Source organism: Onychostruthus taczanowskii, unplaced genomic scaffold (assembly GCF_017590055.1).
Source record: "Onychostruthus taczanowskii isolate IOZ18803 unplaced genomic scaffold, ASM1759005v1 scaffold32, whole genome shotgun sequence".
Lineage (NCBI taxonomy): Eukaryota > Metazoa > Chordata > Aves > Passeriformes > Passeridae > Onychostruthus > Onychostruthus taczanowskii.
The window spans coordinates 4,523,844-4,545,888 of NW_024500572.1; the positions used below are offsets into that span (position 1 = coordinate 4,523,844).

General features: G+C 46.5%; 1 protein-coding gene across 1 annotated transcript in view; it reads left to right on the forward strand.

Annotated features, from left to right (window-relative positions):
- The first annotated feature begins 6 nt into the window (after positions 1-6).
- GRK3 (G protein-coupled receptor kinase 3) overlaps positions 7-22,045 on the forward strand; it is a 60,904-nt gene continuing 38,865 nt past the window's right edge. Inside the window, exons 1-2 of the mRNA XM_041410115.1 lie at positions 7-355; positions 13,471-13,547. Coding sequence (XP_041266049.1) covers positions 243-355; positions 13,471-13,547 — 190 coding nt within the window. The 5' untranslated portion in view covers positions 7-242. The remainder of the gene's footprint in view (positions 356-13,470; positions 13,548-22,045) is intronic.

The window sequence follows — 22,045 nt, forward strand, 5'->3', positions numbered from 1 at the left end:
TTCCTTCCCTGCCTCCTTCCCTCCCTTCCTCTGCCGTCCGTCTGTCCGTCCGTCCGCCCCTCCTGCCGCCCGCCCGGGGCGCAGGGCGGGAGGCGGGAGCGGCCCCCGCGCTCCGCACACGCGCACCGGCAGCCGCTCGGCCGTACCGGCGGAGCCGCCGCCGCCGCCCGCCGCCAACCCCCGCCCCGGGGGCGGCTGCCCCGGCGGAGCCTCCATCTGCAGCCCGGCGGCGGAGCGGGAACATGGCGGACCTGGAGGCGGTGCTGGCCGATGTCAGCTACCTGATGGCGATGGAGAAGAGCAAGAGCACCCCGGCGGCCAGGGCCAGCAAGAAGATCACCCTGCCCGAGCCCAGGTACCGCCCGCCCCGCCGCGGCCCCGGCCCGGCCCCCGCCGCCCTCCCCGCGCCGGACATAACGGTCCGGCCGTGCCCCCGCGGCCTCCGCCGGCACCGGGGCCGGCCTTGGCAGCGCGGGGCCGGGCTGCGTGTTTGTGTTGAATGCGTGTGTTTATTTGCCACAACTTCTGCGGGTTCCCTCGGCGGGTGAAGGGGGGACGCCGGTCCTCCCTGCAGGGACGAACCGCCGCAGCTCGGGGGTTTATGGATCCCCAGCCCGGTGCTCCGTCCGGCGGGCGAGGAATTCCGTCCAGAGCAGCAGTCGGTAGCAGCGAACGGAGCCGCTCCGGCCGTGCTGCTCTGCGGAGCGGTTTTTTGGTGATGCTTCGTGGGGTTTGACAGGGGATGCGGGAGGAGGACGGGGCCGGAGCTCGCCCTTAGCAGGCGGCTCACGGAGCAGAGGTGCTGGTGCAGCTCTGGGCTCCGTCGCCCCGACCTTCCCCGGTCCCACCGCGGCAGCAGGCGGGTGCCCTGGCACAGCCGAGGTTGTTTGCTTGGGGCTTGGTGCTAAAAGCAGCTTTTCTTCTGCAAAAACAGCTTTTTTTTTTTTTTCCCCCCCGCGGTTATGTGTTGGTTATAAAATCACCTGAGCATCGCTTATTTATTGCTGAAATTAAAACGGAGCTTTTCCCTTTTTTTCGTGGCTCTGTGTGTGTGTGTGTGTATACATATATAAAATGAAGATTCGGCCAGCAAACAAAATACTGCAACAGGAAAAATCTAAACCAAATTTTACTGCAGAATGTGTAGGCAGTTTGGAAGCCTGCTGGTGGCCTAGCCTAGCTGTCTGCTGTGAGCCAGGGATCGCTGGAGCCCTCTTCCCACTTCTTCACTCGTTTTCCTGCTTTTCTGCTGGAATGCTGGGAGACTGCAGAGCAGGGGAAGGTGAAGGATGCCCTGCCCATGTTTATCGCCCTTGCAGGGGCAGTGAGAGCTCAGGTGATGAAGTTTGGCTGTTGTGTTTAAGGTCTGGTTGAGGATGGTGTTGCTGGCCAGACAAAGGTGCCTGCTTTTCTCCTGGTGTGTGTTTACACTTTAAAAGCAATGCAATATCCATGACATTTCATCTGCCCTGTTAGCCCGAGGTGCAGCTGTGCTGGGGGTGCTGGTGGCTTCCTGTGCCTCAGTGCTCTGGAGATGCCAGCGCTGTCCTCGGTGATGTGCAGCGGTGCTGCTCCCTGTTCCCAGCAGGGACGTGACCCCCGTGGGCAGGTGAAAGGTGGGACGTGGAGGGTTGCAGGGCAGGAGGAGTTCCTCCCAATGCCATGAGAAATATCAGCACGGTTGGTGCTTGTGGAGAGGCTGGAAGCTGCTGCCTGCACTGACATCCCTCGTGCCCAGCCTCGCGGCAAGCGCAGCACGAGGCCTGAGGAACCTGCTGTGCTTTGCTCTCCTGCTCCAGGAATTAACGTGTTTGGTGGTTTCCCTGAGCTGGGAGAGGTGGTTCACCTGTGTTTGGCTCCACAACGTGGGAAAGGCAAGCCAGGTGCCAGAGGAAGTTTTGCGGGGAAAGCGAAAGGATCGGTGGCCAAAGTGCCTCGCTCCTTGGGCTGCCTGTGGAAGGACCTGTTGGCGTGAGATATTAAAGGAGAAGCGTGGCTTGCCACCCTCCCTGGTGTGTGATGCTCTGCAGGAGGTGAGACACCTTCAGCGAGGAGAGGTTTGGGGCTCTGCGTGGTGCTGTGGGACAGGGACACGCCAGGCCCTCGGCCCAGGAGCGGAAGGAAGCACGGACACAACCGAGAACAGGGACTTACCTCAGCCCCGGACCACAAACGGCTCTAGGGTGCCCAAAATGACTGAACCTCTCAGCTTCTAACTGAAACCAGGGATTTCCTCATACAGTAGGAAATTGTGACCGTTATTCTGGTGTCAGATATCTTTGTGCTGGCTTCTGGCTGGTTTTTTTGATCCCTCTCATTAGAGCAGACAGGGTGTGCTGGGTATACTGAAATATTCTGTATCGCTGGCAAAGTGATTCATTTAAAATGACATAAATCGGCTGGTTAAAGGCAGGTTGATATAGTAACAGGAAAAAAATACAACACACAGAGTCCTCTCTTGTTTGAAATCAAACAATTTTTCCAGATATTCCTTATTTCTCTGTGTGTGTGAGCAGCTCCTTGGTGGAGCACGAGCCTGGCTCCGTAACACTGGGTGTGCAGCCATCCCCACCATCAGCCCTGGCTGTTGCTGGGACACAGAGCAGGAAGGTCACTGGAATATCACATCCATACTTGAGAATAAATGCCCCTGCATTATTGCAGAGCTCTGCTCACAGGAAGGTGTTGGTTTATCTCCGGTGGGCAACCACAGCCCAGGGATGGCTCCCGTGCCCTGGCGTTATCTCCTATTGAAATATTAGAAAGGTTTTACCCCTTGTCTCCTTGCTGGAGCCCAGTACACCTGTCGGCACCCTTTTATCTTTCCTAGATAAGGCTGATGCTAAATGAAGCAAATGAGTTTACTGTAATGCAAATTTGAGGGGGCTTCCTGTTTACAAGGAAATAGCTGTAGTGCCGGCAGAATGAATTCCAAGGCTGCAGGCCAAGGCTTAGCAGCAAATAAACTATGAGGGTGAAGAGTTTATTGCCCGTAGGGCTGATTATTGCTGAGTTTTCCTGAATTATCCTCAGACTGGTTTTGTCCTGAAATCGTTAAATATCACAGTTTGGGGAGGAAGCACAGAAAACACTAATGAGCCGGGGAGTGCCTAAGGAAGAGGATTAGTGTGTTTTTGGTTTTTTTTAAGCACCAAAACAAAACAACCCTTCTTCCATCCTCTGTCATCTGCTTTTCCTTCCCTTCTGCATTTCCTCCTTTGGTTCCTAAGAGCCTTGCCAAGAGCTGTGAGAGCTGTGGTATCTTTCTGTTGTACATTGTTTCCTAAAAGCCTGTTTTTCAGGGAGATTCGCATGGGTGGGCAGAAAAGCTGTCAGAGGCAGAATATCCTGCTGAAATCAGGCCTGGAATGGGAAGGAAGTCAGCCCTGTGGAAATAGGAGCAAATATGAAACCTAAATCTTATCCTGCAGCATTGCTCTCAAATATCTTAAGTTTTGGTGGGAAAGGAGTAAATTAACTGCATTCTGGTTTTTTTTTGGCTATTCAGCAGGCTGCTGAGGGTTTTTATTTTTCCATGTTGATTTTACATTTCCCTTATTTTGGTCAGAGGGAGTGGAAGAGCGCTATAGAACAGCTGTTTTTATTTGCCAGCAGCTTGTTCTGGTTTGAGTAAAGCATTTGCGTAATGTGAATCTGAGAAAAATGGTCCAAGAAATCAGGTAACAAATGGGAGAGGGTTCAGGGCTTGCAGAAGCCTCTTGTGTGCGCCTCTGGAAAGTTGACATTAAACCTTTCTTGCTATAAACATCACGTAAGCTTTGGGTGCTTTTGGTATACAAATACCACGGGCATGGTAACAAAACACAGCATCCATCTGTCTGGGCTTCTCTCCCCGAGGCTGTAGATATTTCTCATCCCATCTCTCCTTTTCTAACCTGCTTTCATTAATTACCTCTATTTCAAGTTAATTCTGATTTTTCTCCCAATCTTTTTCTTTGGTTTCCTGTGTTCCCCTTAATCTTGTTCTGCTGGGGGAAAAGGGAGCATGTTGCAGTCACTTCTTTTCTTAAAAATCATGCTTTTAACATGAGATTTTTCCTCAGTTATCATCCCATCTTCACTTCACTGGTAGGGGTGAATTCTGGCCCCTGGTACCCAGCTGCTTCTCATAGGGTGGTTGATGTGCCCTTTGCTTTCTTACCCAGTATTCAAACTGGCTTGTTAAAACACTGATTGAGGGTTTTTGAAAACACAGAGGTTAATTTGCCTTCCCAATTCCCAATTCTATCCTGAGCTATTTGTAATTTCTTTTCCTCCTCTATTTGTGCAGAATATTGTTGAAATCCAAGCAACATCTCTTGCTCAGGGTTAAGCATCATTGCTCTGTTCTCTCTTGCTTCTGATTTTGTAATTCTGTGCTCTTGGCATTACTTTGCTCTTTCTGTGGATTTCACTTCATTCTTTGAGGTGGCCTTCAGGGATTTCTTGCACCTTGTGAAACTTCTGTAAATCTCCAAGTTGCAGGCTCACGTTCCCCTGTCTGTGCTGTCAGTCTGGGTGACTTTGGTGGTGTTTTCTCTGGCATTGTTTAACGCCTCCGTGTAGTGTTTATTCATTTACCCTGCTGTCTCTGGGAACGTTTTCCTGACAATTGCTTGTGTAATTTTCATTTTTGTTGCTGTTCTGCCCGTGTCAGCCCTCTGTGTCTCTCTAGGTGCTTCTTTGTTGCTGTAAGAAAACTGTTCCGTTTTGGGCACCTTCCTGGGTAGCTCCTTCCAATCAATGCCTGACAAGCCTTTCCATTAAGAAATTCTTTCTGATATCCAAAATCTGAAGCTTAAATGAGTAAACTGAAGCTTATCTGGCTATCTACACTGCTAGTGTGAAAAGGCATATGTGAGGGTTCATGGGGAGCCACTTGAGGAAGGGAAAAACTTGCTTTTTTTCTGAGCTAACAGTACAAGAAAGGCTGAACACTTGTGATTTTTGGTGGATTAGCTCAGGGTGAGACAGAGTAGTGAAATTTTGATTGGAATTTCAGCCTCCCTGCTTCGCCATCAGCAGAAGTGTGTGGTTGTGAAGGCAGTAAGAAATGGCTCTCTCAAAATAATTGGGTGTGCATACAGAATGCTGGGGCTGCTGACAACGTGTACTTGCTTTTTATCTCAAGTCAGCTTTGTACTCCAGCACTTTCTTGGGAAGAATGCATGCCTGGGGATGGATTGTGTCCTGTCAGTGTAGGAGGCTGTATGGGAGGGCTCCTGCTTGCTGTGGGTGCTGCTCTTGGCTCTGTTTGGGTGCTCACTCTATTGGGAATTCAGTTTTTACTGTACCTGCAGTGTCCCATACCCTGATAACAGACAGGCCTCTGCAGCAGAGCACAGGAGGATGAAAGTCCTTTGCAGAGCTTTAAGAGACAAGGAATGAGAGTCTGGATGAAGGACAGCTTGTTATTATCTGTATTGCACAGATCAGGAGCCAGTTAGGAAATACCTGATGTAGCTTTGTTCACTTGTAGCACCTTGGGCAGGTGCAGGAGCTGAAGATGAATTTTCTGAGCCTCACTGGAGACCCTCGACTGTCTCAGCTGCTGAGCATCCAGTGCTTGGAGCATCTCTGGGCGCAGGAAGGAGAGATCTGGCCTTCAGAGAGATGCTCCAATTACTTCTCCCTGGGGATGCTGCAGGATTGCAGCGTATGTTTTGCAGCACAGACCTTCCCTCGGGTGTCATTACCTTAAGTAAGAAAAAAAAAGGGTAAATCAACGGTGATCTGGGGGGAGATCAGTGTGCAGCCTTCTGTTCCTGTGCTAAAAACAGAAGGATGATTCTAGATGAGTTTTTGGGGAAAGCTTCTGAAATGTGATGTTGTGTTACAGGTGTGAAGCACTCTGATCTGGTGCAGGTGGGCTGCAGGGGCTGTGGGACCTGCCAGATGTTTTTTTTTTTCACTAAAATTAATGAACTTTGTAGCTCTTAATCCTTTTGTAGCTGATGGCTTTTCAGTGCCCAGACCTTCCTGTGTGAAATGGTTTCAGCTGACACTGGAGCTATAACATCAGGACACGAGTGTGTGCAGCCCTGGGTTTGTGTTCTGGTGAAATCATGTGGAATGGTCTGGTTTAATCTTCTTATCAATAATAGCTTTATTTTGTTGGTAATTAATAAAATTAGTAGAAAGCCTATCAGGAGCTGTCAGGTCCAGGTGCATAAACCAATAAATAACAGAATTTAATTGAACTAAATTGGTGCAAAAGTAGCAGTTTCTAGCTTAGAAAATACATCTGTTTTCCACAGGAGCTTCACTCTATACCTATCCAAAAAAGTCATTCCAATACTGACTAAACACCTATATAAATACACCTTGCAGAAATAAATAACAAATTTTGAAAGCACTTGAAGGATCATAGAGCCCCTCAGCCCCCTTCCAGCATGCCAGGAATTTGTCCTGTCACCATGTGTCATGTCCTGTTGAGGAGGGAGCTGGGGAAAGGGCAGATTTTTTGGGATCTGGTGGAGCTGTGCAGATCAAAGCCATCATTAGGGATCGAGTCTGGGATGTGTGACAGCAGACAGGCACCAACTGCACTCCCAGCTCCTGCAGCCTCCCTGGGAGCTGGGAATTGCTGGGTGCCCGGGGGAGTTCTGCCTCTGCTCAAGGTGCACACGAGCAAAGAGCTCCTGCATCCTCCCGGGAAATTAAAAAGCTCCAGGGGAAGCCAATGAAACTCTCAGTGCTTCAGACCTTGGAGAAAGACACCCCTGTCCCGAGGGGCCCTCTGTGTGACAGCTCTGGGATGTGCCTTGGCTGCTGTTTGTTGTGATTCTGCCTCAATTTCAGCAGGGAAAACGCCGAGCTTTAGGTGGTGGGTCCAGAGGGTGGTGGTGAATGGAGCTGGATCCAGTTGATCCCCAGTGGAAATGGCCTCAGGTTGCATCAGGGGATGTTTAGTGGATTTTTGGGTGGATTTTGGGCCTCAAAGTGGTGAAATTTGGAAGGCAAAGGACCCAAAATCCACCTTGGGATCATGAAATTTGGGAAAAGGGACCAAAAATTCCTGGAATTTCAGGATCCCAAAAATTAAAAACAAAAAAAAAATTCGGGGGGAAAGGTGGAAAAATGGTGAAAATCGGAGGAAAAATGGCGCCAAAATGGTGAAAGTTAAATGGAAAAAAAACCCAAAATTCACCCAAAAATCCACCCTGAGACCACAAAATTTGGGAATAGGGAACAAAATTCCTGGAATTTCGGGATCCCATCCCTGTAGTTTTAACTTGTTGTTTAAAAGAGCTTTGAAAGATCTGATTCTTAGGCCAAATATTTCATCCCAGTTTTCACTTTTGATCAATCTTGCATTGCTAAACCTTTTAAATGCACTTGTACAAAGAGAAAAAAACAACCCACTTTAGGCTGTGGTGGCTCTGGGCCATTCTGCCAATGCTTTGAATTGTACTTGTTGACCCTGTCATGCTTTCAGTTCAGAGGCCTTTGGGGCAGGATCTTTGGTCCAATTTTAGCAACTTTATGATGGATTTGGATAGTGGAAGTAAACATTTTAAAATCTCTGTAAAATTGCATCCTGAGCCTATAAATGAATAAATAAATCAGAGGCGTCTGTCAGTGTTGGCCGTAGTTCTTGGTCTCTCAGTCAAGGTTTATACTTGCTACTTGCAAAGAAAGTTCTAAACATTTGAGATTGAGAAAGATTAGAAAAAATTGGCACGTCTTCAGTAATTTTGTGTTTGTTTAAAAAAAAAGTAATTTATGATTGGCGAATGCCTTAATTGCAGTCAGAGCGAGGAGATGTGATTTTGCTCTGATTTCCCTTTCTTGTAATTTCTCAGCAGCAGCAATCTGGTGGAAGGGCAAGTCCTTGACACTGCAATTTGGTGTAATTATTCCTGCAAAATTCATGTACTTAGAAGCTTTTATATTAGTTTCAGATTTCAGCGCTGATAATGCCTCAAGGATCTTGGGGCTGGTGTTTGGTGAAGCTGGAGCTACAAAACTCCTGCTTCTGGCTCCCTTCTTGTAAACTTTCTTCATTAAAATAATTTGCATAAGTGGAGCTGCTGATGCAGGGAGAGGAGGGGGTGTGGGCAGGTGTTGCTGAGCTCTAATCCCTTCCATCCCACAGGGCTCTGGGGTGAAATATGTTGCTGTAATCACCCACGACAGCTCTAAGAGCATTAGTTTGCTGCAGTGAAATGACTTGGCTTGGTGTGAGGGCACAAAATGGGGCAGAAATGGGTGAAGTTGGGCCAGAAAATGGCAGAGTCCCGTGGAGGTGTGGGGTGTGATGTGTTTGTGGAGAGAAATCAGAGTTTGGGGTCACTCGTTGCTTTGTCAGGTGATGAGGATGAGCATGTGCATTAATTAATAACTGACTCACAGAAGGATTTGCATTGGGAAAGACCTTCAAGACTGAGTGTGATTCTGTGAGTTTACAAGTAGTGCATACATATATCAGTTTAGATGGTGTAATGATCCTTTCTGTCTTTCTGTGCTGGGAATTTGCCCCATGAACTGCTGGAACCACAGCGACCACGTGTGTAGCAGCTTTTACAGCATTGAGAGCCCAGTCATTTGGAGAAGTATTGACTTCTGCTGAACTTTGAGCTGAGAGCAATCTGAGAGGAAGCAGAATGAAATGGGTTCAGTGGTTCGTGAGTGTTCAGTGTTTATTACCCTGACACAGGAATAAATGAAGATGGCTGTGATGTGGAGATGGGATGTTGGAGAATGGACAGGCAGTGCCAAACCTCAGCACTGGCAATGGAGTTGATGAATATCTGGCATTTTCTTGAAATAATCATTAATTTGGGTGTGCCAGGAGCCAGCAGGAACTTGGTGTGCTGTTGGATACTGGAGCCACATGTGGCAGAGGGTGGTACCTGCTCTAATGACGAAGAGGAGGGAAAAAAATAAATCCAGCTTTATTTAACAGGCTGAAGATCTGAGCAGATAAAGTTTATGATCTGCTCTTCATAGTACAGAAAATATTGGTAGAGTTAAATCCTGAACTAAGCTCTTAGTCTCTGTGAAGCTGCTGTTTCATTCTTATTTTGTTTTTCTGTTCTCCTGTTTCAGCCTTTTGGAGAATTTATTAATTATTGGAACTGCTCATTTTTAATGCAGGAGTGGTTCTTCAGTGCTGGCCATTGTTTTTCCAACCTGTGGTGTGCACATGTGCACCTGTACCCCAAATAACATCCCACAAATCTGAACTCTTATTGATTTACAAGAAAAAGTCATCTGCTCTGATGATAAATAATTCAAAGCTCCTTTAAGATCCAGCGGTAGGAAGGGCAGTAGTAAGGAGTTCCTTGACCTAGTTCCAATAGTAGGAGTGTTTTACATAGGGATACATCCCATTGCCTCATTCTGTGCCCTTTCCTTGTCTGAGGAGTGAGTTACTTTCAGAAGAACTTCAGGGACAAAGTCTGTGTGAAATGAATAGCATAATCTTTATAGAATTATGGAATAGTTTGGGTAGTTTGGGTGGAAAGGACCTTAAAGCCCATCCAGTTCCACCTCCTTCCATGGGCAGGGACACCTTCCACTGTCCCAGGTTGCTCCAAACCCCATCCAGCCTGACCTTGGACACTTCCAGGTATCCAGGGGCAGCCACAGCTTTTCTGGGCAACCTGTGCCAGGACCTCCCCACTCTCACAGAAAAGAAATATTTCCTAATATCTAATTTAAACCTCCTCTTTGCCGGTTTGAAATCATTCCCCCTTGTCCTGTTGCTACATGCTCTTGGAAGAAGTCCCTCTCCATCTTTCTCGGAAGTGTCAGAACGAGTGCTGATTGTTTTGCTCTCCTCTGTAAATCCTGGATTGGGCATATTCCCACATCCACTGGGGTTGTGTTCCCTGTGGTCAGTTCCTCAGTTCCAGTGGCCATCCTTGGGCACACGCACTCAGGCACCCAGCAGAAGTTTGATTTCTCCTGCTTGGCTTGCTTCTCCTTGTAGTGGCAGGCTGTCACTGCTGTGTTCTGGGGAACAGCAGGAGTGGCTGTTGTTGTCCAGTGCTGCAGCCAAGGACGAGTCCTGGCTTTGGCTGAGCTCCTCTCCAAGGCTCCTTCTGCTTTGCTGCTCCTGCTGGAACTCGTCTGAGAGGGAGGATCATACATGTTCTTGCCTTACATGGCCTTTTCTGTGTTAGAAAGGACATAACCTGTTTTCTTCTGAGCTTTTCAGACGTGTTTTCAAGTAGACATTTTCCTCCTGTGCCGACTTTGGCACTGTGGCTGCTGCCTGTGTCCTGCCAGGCTGCTCATAGACAGTGAGAGCTGTTTAATTCCAGAATGGAGCTTAACCTTGAAGGCTGCTTTTCAGCAGGTTTCTTTGATCAAGGCTGGAGTAACTAGAGCTCCAAGATGCAGCTTGAAGCTCCTTTCAACAGATTGTTCAGCTTGTGCTTGAAATAAATCCCTTTTCTGGGCAGGTGGAGGAGCTGACCACGTTAGGGCGACCTGTTTATGGCTTGATGAGGGTGCAGATAAGTCATCTTCTGCCTGCTTGGGGCTGGCAGTGTGCTCCAACCTGCTCTGCAGGCCTGGAGTGTTTGTTCAGCTCCTTCTTTGGGGGCAGCTTCACCCAGGGGCTCTCAGAAGTGCAATAGCACCCAGCTGCCCATGCCCAGGCACTGCTGGGCATCTCCCTGGGGCCAGTGGCAAAAGGCTTCCCTGTGCTCCCAGTTAAACCAGCAATTACAGGATCCCACAATCACTGAGGCTGGAAATGCTCCAGGAGCATTGAGTCCAACCTGTGCCTTGTCCCCACCTTGTCACCCATCCCAGAGCGCTGAGTGCCACGTCCAGCTGTTCCTTGGACACTTCCAGGGATGCAGACTCCACCTGGGAGTCCCTTCCAATGCTTGATCACCCTTTCAGTGAAGATAAAGATACCCAGAAAGAGATACCTATGATCCAAGCTGCATTTCTCACCAAATTTTAGGCCTGACTTTGACTTCCCCTAAACATACTTCAGTTGACTTGTGGTATGTGGATAGTAAATGGAGTGTTCCTGAATTATTTGTTGTTTGTGGTTTTCTTCCTCCTTGAAATGAAAAGAATACATGAACAAAAGGTTTTGCTGCAGTCCAGTTGGATGTGCTTTCGTTTGTGAAGTCTCCTTGGATTTTGTTTTTAGCCAGCTTCTGTTTCTGCTCCTTGTGAGTGCTGCTATTAAGGTGGATCATGCTGTGAACTGAGATGAACTCGTGCAGAAACGGCCACTTCTTGCATTAGTGCGTGGTTTGTGCTGATGGCATCTCTGGCCAGGGAAAGCTTTTCAGAAATGGCTGCATTTCTGTGAAATGCAGCTTTTAATCCCAGATTGTTTACAAGTAGGGCAACTAATGAGTCAATAGACTAAAGCAGAGAGGGAACCTTTCTTCCTGTTTGTGGAATGTGCTAAGCTCCATTTAGAAATTTTCAATCCTTCTGAAGGATACATGGACTCCGCTTCAATTCTTTGAACTCCAGAAGATTTCTACCTGTAACTTCCATGTGAGAATTAGCAGGTGATTATTCTGGATAGTCATAATCCACTCCATGTAATTTATTCCTATTTATTCATATGGATAAGTAGCAATGATTTTATAGCAGTGCGAGCGTCAAGGAGCTGGAATGTAGCGCGGACTCCTGTAGCCTGTGATCATTTTACACATTTGTTCAGTTTCTGTGGCTGCAAAAGACATTTTGTTCCTTTGACGTTATCCATCAGACCAGAAGTACGGGATGTCAGCAGAGGAGGAGGTGCTGGAGAGGTTTTCTCCTTACACAATCACTGTTTTCCTGGGCGCCTCAGTCACACGTTAAATTTTCATTATCTTCTCCCATTGTCTAGACTGAAGATCTGTTGATGTAATTTCTTGCAGCGCACTCGTTGGAGCAGAGGAAAGCTTCCTTGATGTCATTATTATGAAAAAGGCTTATTCTGTTACTGCTGGTCTGGTGGTCAGTGGGAACAGGATGGCACCGGGGGGCTCGGGGAGGAGGGAGAGCTGGGGGCTCTGGGAGCTCCTGCCAGGCTTGGTCATCTCCAGTGGCTCCTCTGTAAGCTCAGGGGGAAGAGGGGAAGGTCTGGTTGGCAAAAAATTTGGGCTGGATTTTAGGAAGAAGTTGTTCCCTGTGAGGGGGGTGAGGCCCTGGCACAGAGAAGCTGTGGCTGTCCCATCCCTGGAAGTGTCCAAGGCCAGGCTGGATGGGGCTTGGAGCACCTTGGGATAGTGGAAAGTGTCCCAGCCCATGGCAGGGGGTGGAACAAGACATTCTTTAAGATCCCTTCCAATCCAAACCATTCTGTGACTCCACAATCTCTTACTTACTGCTCCCTCCTCATTTAAAATCAGTATTTTGTTTAGATTGTTAAAATACACAGAGGGCAGACCCAGTTCTTAATGAACAAATAAACAGCAAGTTCGTCACTGAATAATTTATCATCTCAAACCTGATTAACAGTGTTCAGCCCTCCCAGTTCTTGTCTGACTTGATGTGGTGGTTGGCCTCCAGAGCTCTTGCTTTGGATCACACTGTTCAGAGATCCGTGTTCCACGTGGGCCTTGGAGATACACAGAGAACTATTAATAGGATTTTTTTCCTACATGGGAGTTTAGGGCCTTCCAGCAAAGTCCTTGGCTTGATTATAGACTTTTTTTCTGGTCAAGTCATTCAGACTTCGTGCCTCAGCTCCTCTGAGGAGGAGTGTGGATGCTTTCCTCCCCCCATGGGGGAGATGTTTGTCAGTATTTGGGAGGCTTTCTCAGAAATTTGATGATGGGGTCCCTGTGAGCACACAAGAGGGGATGTCTCTGAGATCAGCAAGGCTTAGCTGCTCAGTCTTGCTGCTGCAGAAATAATCAGTGATATTTAATGGCCTTGTTTAGAGCATCAGTACTTTGTTCAAGGTTATTTTTATAATAATAAATAGTATAATTATAATAATAAGTAGTGTAATTATAGTAATAAATAGCATGTATGGAAATTATTGATTTTAAAATTGGAAACAGAGAAAGTCTGGCGGAATTTTGGCTCGATATTGTGACAATGGAGTTGCTTTACCAAGGCCCAGCACTGCTGGCCTGCATTGATTTTAAGATTTATGTTCTTGTATTGTTGCCCATATGAAATTTTTATGGGCATTATATTACAATGAATATTGAAGTTACTTGACAAATAAAGGAAATCTTTGTTAATGTGGTTTAAGTGAGTGATTGTGACATTATAAATTAGGCAAAGTAGATGTTAAATGCACTGCAGCCAAGCAGGGCCTAATGGAGCTGCTGTTGGCTCCTCGTATGACTTGTGCAGCTCTTTTACTGTGCAAGCTAAACCTGAATAAACAGGAATAAAGTGGTGTCCAGGCTGTCCCCTGGAAAGTAACCCCAGGGATCAGCTCACACAAAGCCAGGCAGGGCTCTACCTGACTTTTCTTCAAAGGTTTAAAAAAAGCAATTTCAAGTAACCCCTCTTTTTTTTTTTTCCCTTTTTTTCTTTCAGTATCCGCAGTGTTATGCAGAAATACCTCGAGGAAAGGGGTGAATTAACCTTCGACAAGATCTTTCATCAGAAAATTGGTAAGTCATGTCTCAAGAAAATGTTATTTGTGTAGATATTTTCAAGATCAGTTTGGTTTTTGCATTTCTCTGTGGTGCCTGCTGGGAACCCAGTGCTGTAGATTGAAGAACACTGGAGGGTGGACAGGACTTAGTGAAACAAAGGTCTTCAAGGAGGTGAAATGTTGTGAAAGGGAAAAAGACAGAGCAAGGCAATCTGTCAACTTCAGGTTCTGGAAAACTACAGGGAAAATAATTAAATTATTTGGAAACATCGAGGAGAAAATGATATTACTTGGTATGGGCTTGTCAACAATGTAATGTGTCACATCAGTTAAACTTTTTTTTTCTTTGCAGAGGTAATGAGCCTGTTGATAAGGGAGCAGGAGAAAAGATCCCAGATGTGTTGTCTTGACCCTCTGACATGGTGTTCTTGCTCCCAACATGGGGAGGGTGAAAACTCTGTGTGCAGGGGGTGAAACTGCTGGGAAAATGCGCTGGGGGAGCAGTTAATAATGGAAAGTTGGATGCAGGGAATGAAAGCATCAGTGCTCACTTAGCTGAGTGCTGCAGTGAGGAGCCTCTGTGTTCTGCTGTGACACTGAGGACAAAGACAAAAACTCCACAAACCAGGGGAGGGGGGAAATGCAGTGCTCCCAGGGAAATCCAGCAGTGTCCTTCCTCTCCACCTGTGCCAGAGCAATCACAAGGCACAGCCTGGGGACCCTCAGGGCAGGGACTTGGCTGTGACAGCCAGCCCTGAGCTCTGTTGGCTCAGCTGGATCACAGGACTAAATATAAAATCAGTGTTGTAGCCAGTGAGGCATGCGAAATAATCCTCTTTTGGCAGAATGTTGTGTCCATCCTGGCAGTGGATTAAAAAAATATACATGGACCTGCTGGGAAAAGTCCAGGAAAGAGTGGTGGGAATGAGCAGTCTGTTAAATCTGACCTACAGGGAAGTATTGAAATAGGGTGTGCTGTGGGCAGTGGAAGGGAGAAGTGAGGTTGAGCATGATTCAAAACCAGAAAAGCTGTTGCAGAAATGATGAGGTTAGTCCATTTTCTAGAGCTTTAATGTTTCAATGAAAAAAAAAACCATAAAATTCTAGTGGTAGTGTGGGTCATAAAGTATAGAGTGGATTTCATGAGGGGCTCTTGGGATTTTTGTCTGGCAGATTTTTGAGGAGTGAGTTGGCTGGGATGGCACAGCTGCTCCTGTCTGGAAATGGGGAATGGGCTGGGAAGTCTTGAGGAGGTCAGTGTTTTTATCCCTGTCTGAAATGAGACTGTAGTGAGCAAAGTACCTGATTTCCCAGGAAAAGTGGTGCAATTGGGAGCATCTTTGGGCTGGTTGAGTTTTCACTGGCCTCCCTTCTGGCTGGAGCAGAAATACCCCAAAACCTTCCTGCTTGCCTGGCAGTGTGCAGCTCACTGGAGTGGGAGTTCTAGGCATTGCCAGATTAAAATAATCGATATTCCTGTGTCTCAGAGCCTCAGAGCCTTGGGGAACAGAAGTCTTGGGGAACTTTTCAGTGTTTTTTAACAATTGGAGTGTGATCTGTACTTGTGCTTAAAACCATGACTTTTTATTGTGGCCAAAACTTTAGCCATGTAAATGCAGATGCCTTGTTTGCTTGTACTGACACCTCAGTGTGTGCTTCAGCTCCAATGCCTGTGCTCAATCGTTAATATTTTGCTGTAGCCTGGCAGTTGCAAAATAAGCAGAATTTTAAGCAACCAAACACAGCCTGTCTTCAGCTGAGTCTTTGGGGGCAGTGAAATGAAGAAGTCCTTTTTTTTTTTTTTTTTTTCTCTATAAAAAGAGAAGTCAAACAGACCATCTTCTATGTAATGGATATTTCTATTTATGTAATTGAATACTTTTCATTACCTGTTACAGCGAGGACTGTTGCAGTTATTTTGATTAGTTGCAGCAATTACAGTTAGGTAACTGAAGCCTTGGAAGGATTAGATCTTTCTCTTTTTTTCCCCATGTTGGTAGTAGCCATTAAACCTGGAATTTTAGAGCCCGGTTTCATGAACATTTTAGTTTCTGTGCACAGAGGAGAGGTTTCCTCCTCCCCTGTCTGGGTACAGTCAGAGCAGGACTTGCCCTGGATTACCTGGAAATGAGGAGCAGTTCTGTGAATGCTGTGCAGAGTTTCAGTTAATTCTGAAGCTGAAATAGGATTTAGAATGGAATTAAAAAAAAAAAAAACAACGACTGTTTTTAACAGCAGACTTTGCATCACGCTGGAAAACACAGTATTTCCTTACTGTGGTTGTTCATTTAAATTTGATTGCGTTTTCTAGCGTGTTCTTTGCCACTCAATTAGCTCTGTTTCCAGACATTAGCATAATTGCTTGTGGTAAAGTACCTGCAGTTTTAGGCAAGCGTTATGCAAAGGGCTGTGAGAAGAAGTGTGGGGAGGTAATTAAAACTCTAATCACCTTTTTGTTCTGCTCCTTGTCTCTTTGGCTGGGGGGGATGTGGTGAGACCGCAGGTGGGGCAGGTCCTGGGTGTGCCGGTGTGGGGGGAGTCTCCATCGCCCTGGGTCTCCAGTAACTCTGCTGGATCATCCCTGGTTTTTCCTGTGATAATTTTGTGAGGAGCCATCCAGCACTCCCTGCTTTATCGTTACACACCGACTATAAAATGAACCGAGCTCCCCAGATTTTCCTTGGCAACTGCTCTAGATGAGAACTGGTTTGTTTCTTTTTTTTTTTTTTTTTTTTTTTTTTTTTTCCCCAGACCTAAATTTTTCGTCTCAGCTCCAGGTCACTATTTTTGTTCGTTTTGTTTTATTTTCTTTTTTTTTTTTTTTTTCCTATTTTTCAGTATCCTTTCAAATATAAACCCAGGCTTTGATCAGCTGTCTGATGCAAGGGCTCTGATGTCAGCATGGATGTTTCCCTATGCATGTGTCTAATTATGGTGCTGGTCTCATCACCTGCAAGTGTTTATTCTTAGTGAGCCCTAAAACCATTTTTAGGGTCAGTTCTTTCCTGGTCCCACTGCCAAAGCTTGGCCCAAATTCCCTTCCTGCCAGGTGTGCAACTGCAGGGAGTCACAGGGGCAGCTCTGGCTTGGAAACCAAAACCTTTAGGATCAGGATAAGAGCAGGAAGCTCATCAGGGATGAAAATGGCTCCATCAGATTTGCATAACAAGTCTGTCCCGTTTGCATCTCTTCCCTCAGGAAGGCAGGCAGGCTGCTCTCATCCCTTGGTGATGGCACTGCTGTTTGCCCCCTGAGTGATGCTCCAGAACGATCTGGAGCTCTCTAAGAATGTCCTGGTGAGTCAGAGGACATGGAGCTCGTAGAAGCACCCAGAAGAGTGCTCTGGCAGCCCAGCCCAGCCGGCTGTTCCTTCAGAAGCTGCTTCCTCCACAGCAGAAGCCTCTTGGGGAAGTACAGCCTGTCTCGAAGCCGAGTGCGTAACCACCTTAGCTGGTTTTCTTTTACCACATCCTGTTTGCTACAACACCAGATTAGGAGTTTCTTTAGAAAAAGAAACGTTTTGAGAGGTTTTGGAAGTGTTCGAGGCTAGGTTGGGCAGGGCTAGGAGCAGCCTGGGCTAGTGGAAGGTGTCCCTGCCCATGGCAGGGGGTGGAATGGGATGGTCTATAAGGTCAAACCAAACCATTCCGTGACTCTGGTCTCCCAGTATCCATAATTTACATGTGGAATCCACTCTGCTTCACAACTGTGTTAAAATTGCATGTGGAGTCCTTGTCATGTTCCCCTGCCCTGTGGGCTGTGGACACTTGGAGAGACCCTGCCCTCAGAGGGAGGTGGGAAACGAGCAGATCGGGGGCTGCTGCACCAAGGCCTCCAAGAGAACCTGTGAGATCATAATATTGCTTTAGAACAGAATTATCCTGGTTATTCAATGCTTTGGAGCAAACTTACGACTCAGTGACTCTGGGCTTTCCAAAACTGTGCTGTGAGGCAGGGAACGGAGTTAGAAATCCTGGGATGTGATCTTAGAGCATCCCACAGCTCCGTGCCTGGCTTGGGTCAGCCTTGCCTGCTCTGATGGCTGCTTGAGACCCTTGTGAAGGCAAACAGGCTGCTCTCATCTCTGGGGCTGGGGGGACGTGGCAGTTCCTTCACACCCTTCTCAGTTTCTCATCTCTTGCACAGCCGTTGGGGCTGGGGGAAGGATGAGAACAGGACGTGTTTTAGCTGCTTCAGCAGCTGCTCTTGCCACAGTGTAAGTTTTTCACCTTTCCTAGGAAGTAACTTGCTTTTTTTTCCCCCCCAAAGGTGGCTCAGTTTTTCTTTTTTTTTTTTCTTTGAGAAATAGAGCTAATTAAAACAACTTGTAGTTGACGTAAGAAGTTACAAACATTTTTTTTTCTTTTTTTTTTTTTTCCTTATTTACCATCCACTTTCGCAGAGTGAGGGATGATCTTTCTGAGGTGATTCATTCCGCTGTCTTCCATATCCTCCTCAAGCAGCTCCAAGCTGGAGGTTTTCCCAGCAGGGGGGAAGCATTTTACCATCTGCACCAGGGCTGGTTCCAACCCACGGGGGCTTGTGGGGGCTCTCAGCCCCTTCCCTGCTCCCCTTGTCCTGATCCAGCTCAGCATGGATCGTGCTTGTTCTGCAGCTCCTCATGGATCATGTTTGTTCTGCAGCTCCTCAGCTGAGCTTCCAGAGCATTTGGTCTGTTTTGTAGCTCCTTCTGCACAGGGACTTTTGTGCCTGCCCTTCTCATTTTCAGGGAAATGTGCTCAAACTGACCTTGCTGGCTGCTGTTTCCTCCAGCTTGGTCAGAGACAACTTTCTGTTACAAAAAAACCCAACCAAAACTGGGGTGAGAACAGCTACTGCAGGTTTTTTTTGGGGCAGTGAATTATGCTTTCTGTTGCTTCTTTCTCTAGTTATCGACTCATATTTCATTATTTCAGAGTTTTGGTGATGATCATTAAATAGGAGTTAAAATCTGTTGAGAAAAACATTCTTGCTCTTCCTCTTTCTGCTGGCACCGTGCTCCCTGAACTGCCTAAAAATAACAGGCTGGGAAAAGTGACTCCCTAGAGCATTATTTAAGCTATTGTTTAATTTAAGCAGAAGATCTATGTGCTGTTGGCATTCTGGACTAATTAAATAGTCCTCTGAGGAAATAACAATGAAGGCTATAAAACTTGGTCGGGAGTAAAGAAAAGCACCTGAGTTTTTGGCTGTGAAGTGAGCAGGGATGACTTCTCTGAGCTGTAACATGAGCACTGTGATAAATTTGCTCTGTTCTGGTACTTTAATGTTAAATAACATGCAGTCAAGTAGCAGGGACATCGTTACTTGGGGGGTTTTCTGTAAAAGCAGGGGCACAGGTCGTTTCTGCAAAGTGATTTTATTCTGAGGTTCTGGTTCTGACCTGGCAGCTACCACACAGAAGCAGTTACCACCAAAATTAGGAAGTTGCCTTCCGAACAAAAACGATATTTAAAATGCTGTTTGAAGCCTGATCTTCTTCTTTCTCATGGTATATCTAATTTTCAGTACAAGATCAGCCTGGGATGTGGGGCTGTAGGAGGGTGCGGGAGGTTCTCAGGGGCTGTGGAAGCCCCTCTGTCCTTGCACAGTTCTGTGATCAGTTAAAAACAACACAAGAACCCAAACCACAAGGAGACATCGGAAACGGGGTGGCTGCAAACTGAAAGAGAAACCGTTAATGTGAGATATTTCACAGGGGATCTGCTCCTCACACGATTCTCTGCTTGTACCAAACAAGGTGGGGGTGGAGGGGACAGTGAAAGAGAAAATCCATGCTCTGAGCCTTCTAAAAGTTCGTCTGGTTTTCTGTTGGCAGTGTTTTTTTTTTCACCAAATGAGTGTTAGATTTAAGATTTATTTATTATGTCATAATTTCAGTGTTACTGGAAGCTACATTTCTTTCAACACCATCTTATTTTGTGGTAAAATAAAGTGATACTTGGCATGAATTACATTGAAGGTCGTTTTGAGGGGTGTTGCTGAAGCTCCTGCTGTAGATTTTATGTGCATTGGAGTTGTCTGTCTTGGTGTCAGGGATAAAGAGTATCCAAAGGCACTATCAAAATGCATGTATTCATTTTGTGGATTTTCTTTTGATGATAAATAATTGAGCATTTCTTTGTAGGGCTTCAGCCTGATCTCCCTGCCTGCCTTTGTTGGGGGGGTTGAAGATGCTGAGTTGTGTGATTTCCCAGGGGAGCTGCAGGTTAAATCTGAGCTTTAAAATAGGAAAAACATATACCCTATCATCTGGAACGTCCCATGATGGATAACGTACACATCCTGGTAGATTAGCATTTATATGCAGTGCAGTTGTTGGAAGATATAAGGCATGGGGAGAAAGTCTTTATCTCAGCAGAGCAGTGCAATTATACGTTTTTTGGGTTAAATTATCGAGAATTCCAGGCAAACTGGCAATTTTGAACTGAAGTAGTAACATAGGAGAGAAGAAGAGAGTGTTAAGGAATATCACTCTATTATAGAGAGAACAAATTAGAAATTATTTGCATGACATTTCCCTTGGCTGTTTCCAGGGGAGCTTCCAGAGAACACACACAAACACAAGCACCTGCCCTGCTGTACACCTGCCACAGGTGTGTTTGGTTTGCCCCCGGAATCCTGTAGGAAAATTCATTCCTTTTGGATCTGAAGGGCTCTGGGTGGTTGGTTCAACCCTCTCCAGCCCCTTCTTGAGCTCTCTTTGCTGTGGCTTAAAACTATGTGAGGGAGGTTTAGGATGGGTTTTAGGAAAAGGTTTTCCTCCAGAGAGTGCTGGGTGCTGAACAGGTTCCCCAGGGAATGGGCACAGCCCTGAGGCTGCCAGAGCTCCAGGAGCACTTGGACACTGCTCTGAGGGACAGCCTGGGATGTTGGGGTGTCTGTGCAGGGCCAGGAGTGGATGATGATCCTCTGGGTCCCTGCCAGCTCTGGATATTCTGTGATTAACACTGTGCAAAGTGGCTTCCATCCCAAAGGTGGTGTTTCCCTCTCTGCTTGGCCTCACTTGGGCTTTCTTTGCTCTTTCCTGGTGGAATCTTCTCCTTGTCCACCGCCACTGTTCACACACTGATTTCCTCTTCTTCCCAGCCAGCAATTCCTCAGGCAATCTGAAGCAGTTGCACTCCCATGGAGTTTTTATCAATGTGTCTTGAAACAGTTCACGGGCTAATTAAGCCTCTGAGCACCAGTGTGAAGTAGGGCAATGTTAGTTTGCCATGTCTGTAAGGGGGCATGGTAACAGCTTTAATGAGCTTTACCTGCATAGCTGTAAAACCATTATTAACATGTTTAATAAAGCAGATTCTCTGGGCCTGCCAGTGCTGCTCATTCCCATCCATGGGATCACTCAGCGGTATCACCTCAGAACCAGCACCAGTCTGTAGAATCTAAATTATTGGAGCTGTTAAGTGTTCTCACTTTCAGCAGTGCATTTAAGGGATAGAGAGGTCAGAGGTGCAGAGCAGAGGAGCTGGAGAGGTCTGGCTATCAATTACTGCTTTTCCAGATGCTTTTATTGGTCCATACAACATTTCTCCTATAAAAGAATGTGGGCAATACACCTGACAAATCCCCCTTCCCTGACAGTGTCCTGTCCAGCCAGGGCCTCTGTGGCATCTTGCTGTCACCTGTGTCCCTGGAGGTTGGATAGGTGGGCTCAAATACATGCAGACCAGTTTATTGGTGTTTCTAGATACTTCTGCCCATGATTTCTATGATTAAAAGAGGAAGAGCAGCAGAACCATCTGTGTCTGAGCCTCCAGCTCACAGCAGCTTTCTCAGAGTGCCAGAATGAACCAGAGGAAGAGTCAGAAATTCCTGCAGGAGAATCAGCTGGGCTCTGTCACTGTTGTTTTAGTGGTTTTGCTGCTCTTTACCTAAGTGCTGTGTGTATTTACTAACTGAATACTGCTGGCTTTGTGTTTTGATTTTGACCACAGCACAACAGTTCCTCGATGCTCTGGCTGAACAATTTGGCTCATCACAGTGGTTCAGATACTGAGCAGAGCTTAAGGCAGATATTGGCACCAGGAGCTTCAGAACACCCTTTTGTTGTGGAGTTACTCCATGTATTCGTGAAATAATCCTGTCACCTTGCTGCCACTAAAAACCACACCTGGATCTAGGCCCTGCCTGAGGAGCAGAGCTGCAGCTCCCAGTGGAGTTGTGTGTTCAGTAATTGGTAAAAATGAAATTCCTAGCTTGGAGCGGGGCAGAAGGAAAAGTGTGTTTCTCAATAATAAAGGGATATTGGTTTGTATTATGTAATTAATTTTAAAATGTTTATAATGGAAAAATACTGGTCAGAAAAATAACAACTTTCACATCCTTGGTAGGGCCTGAATTGTGATGTGGGGAAAGAACAGAGACAACAAAACCCAATCCACCACCATGAGGTTTTTAAGCTGGTCCTGGTTGTTAGTTTGCTGGTACCTTCTATTACCAGTTGCAAAGGGCTGTGAGTTTCTTCTGTTTACAAGTGAAGGAAAAAGAAAACCTCAAGTGCTGTGTATT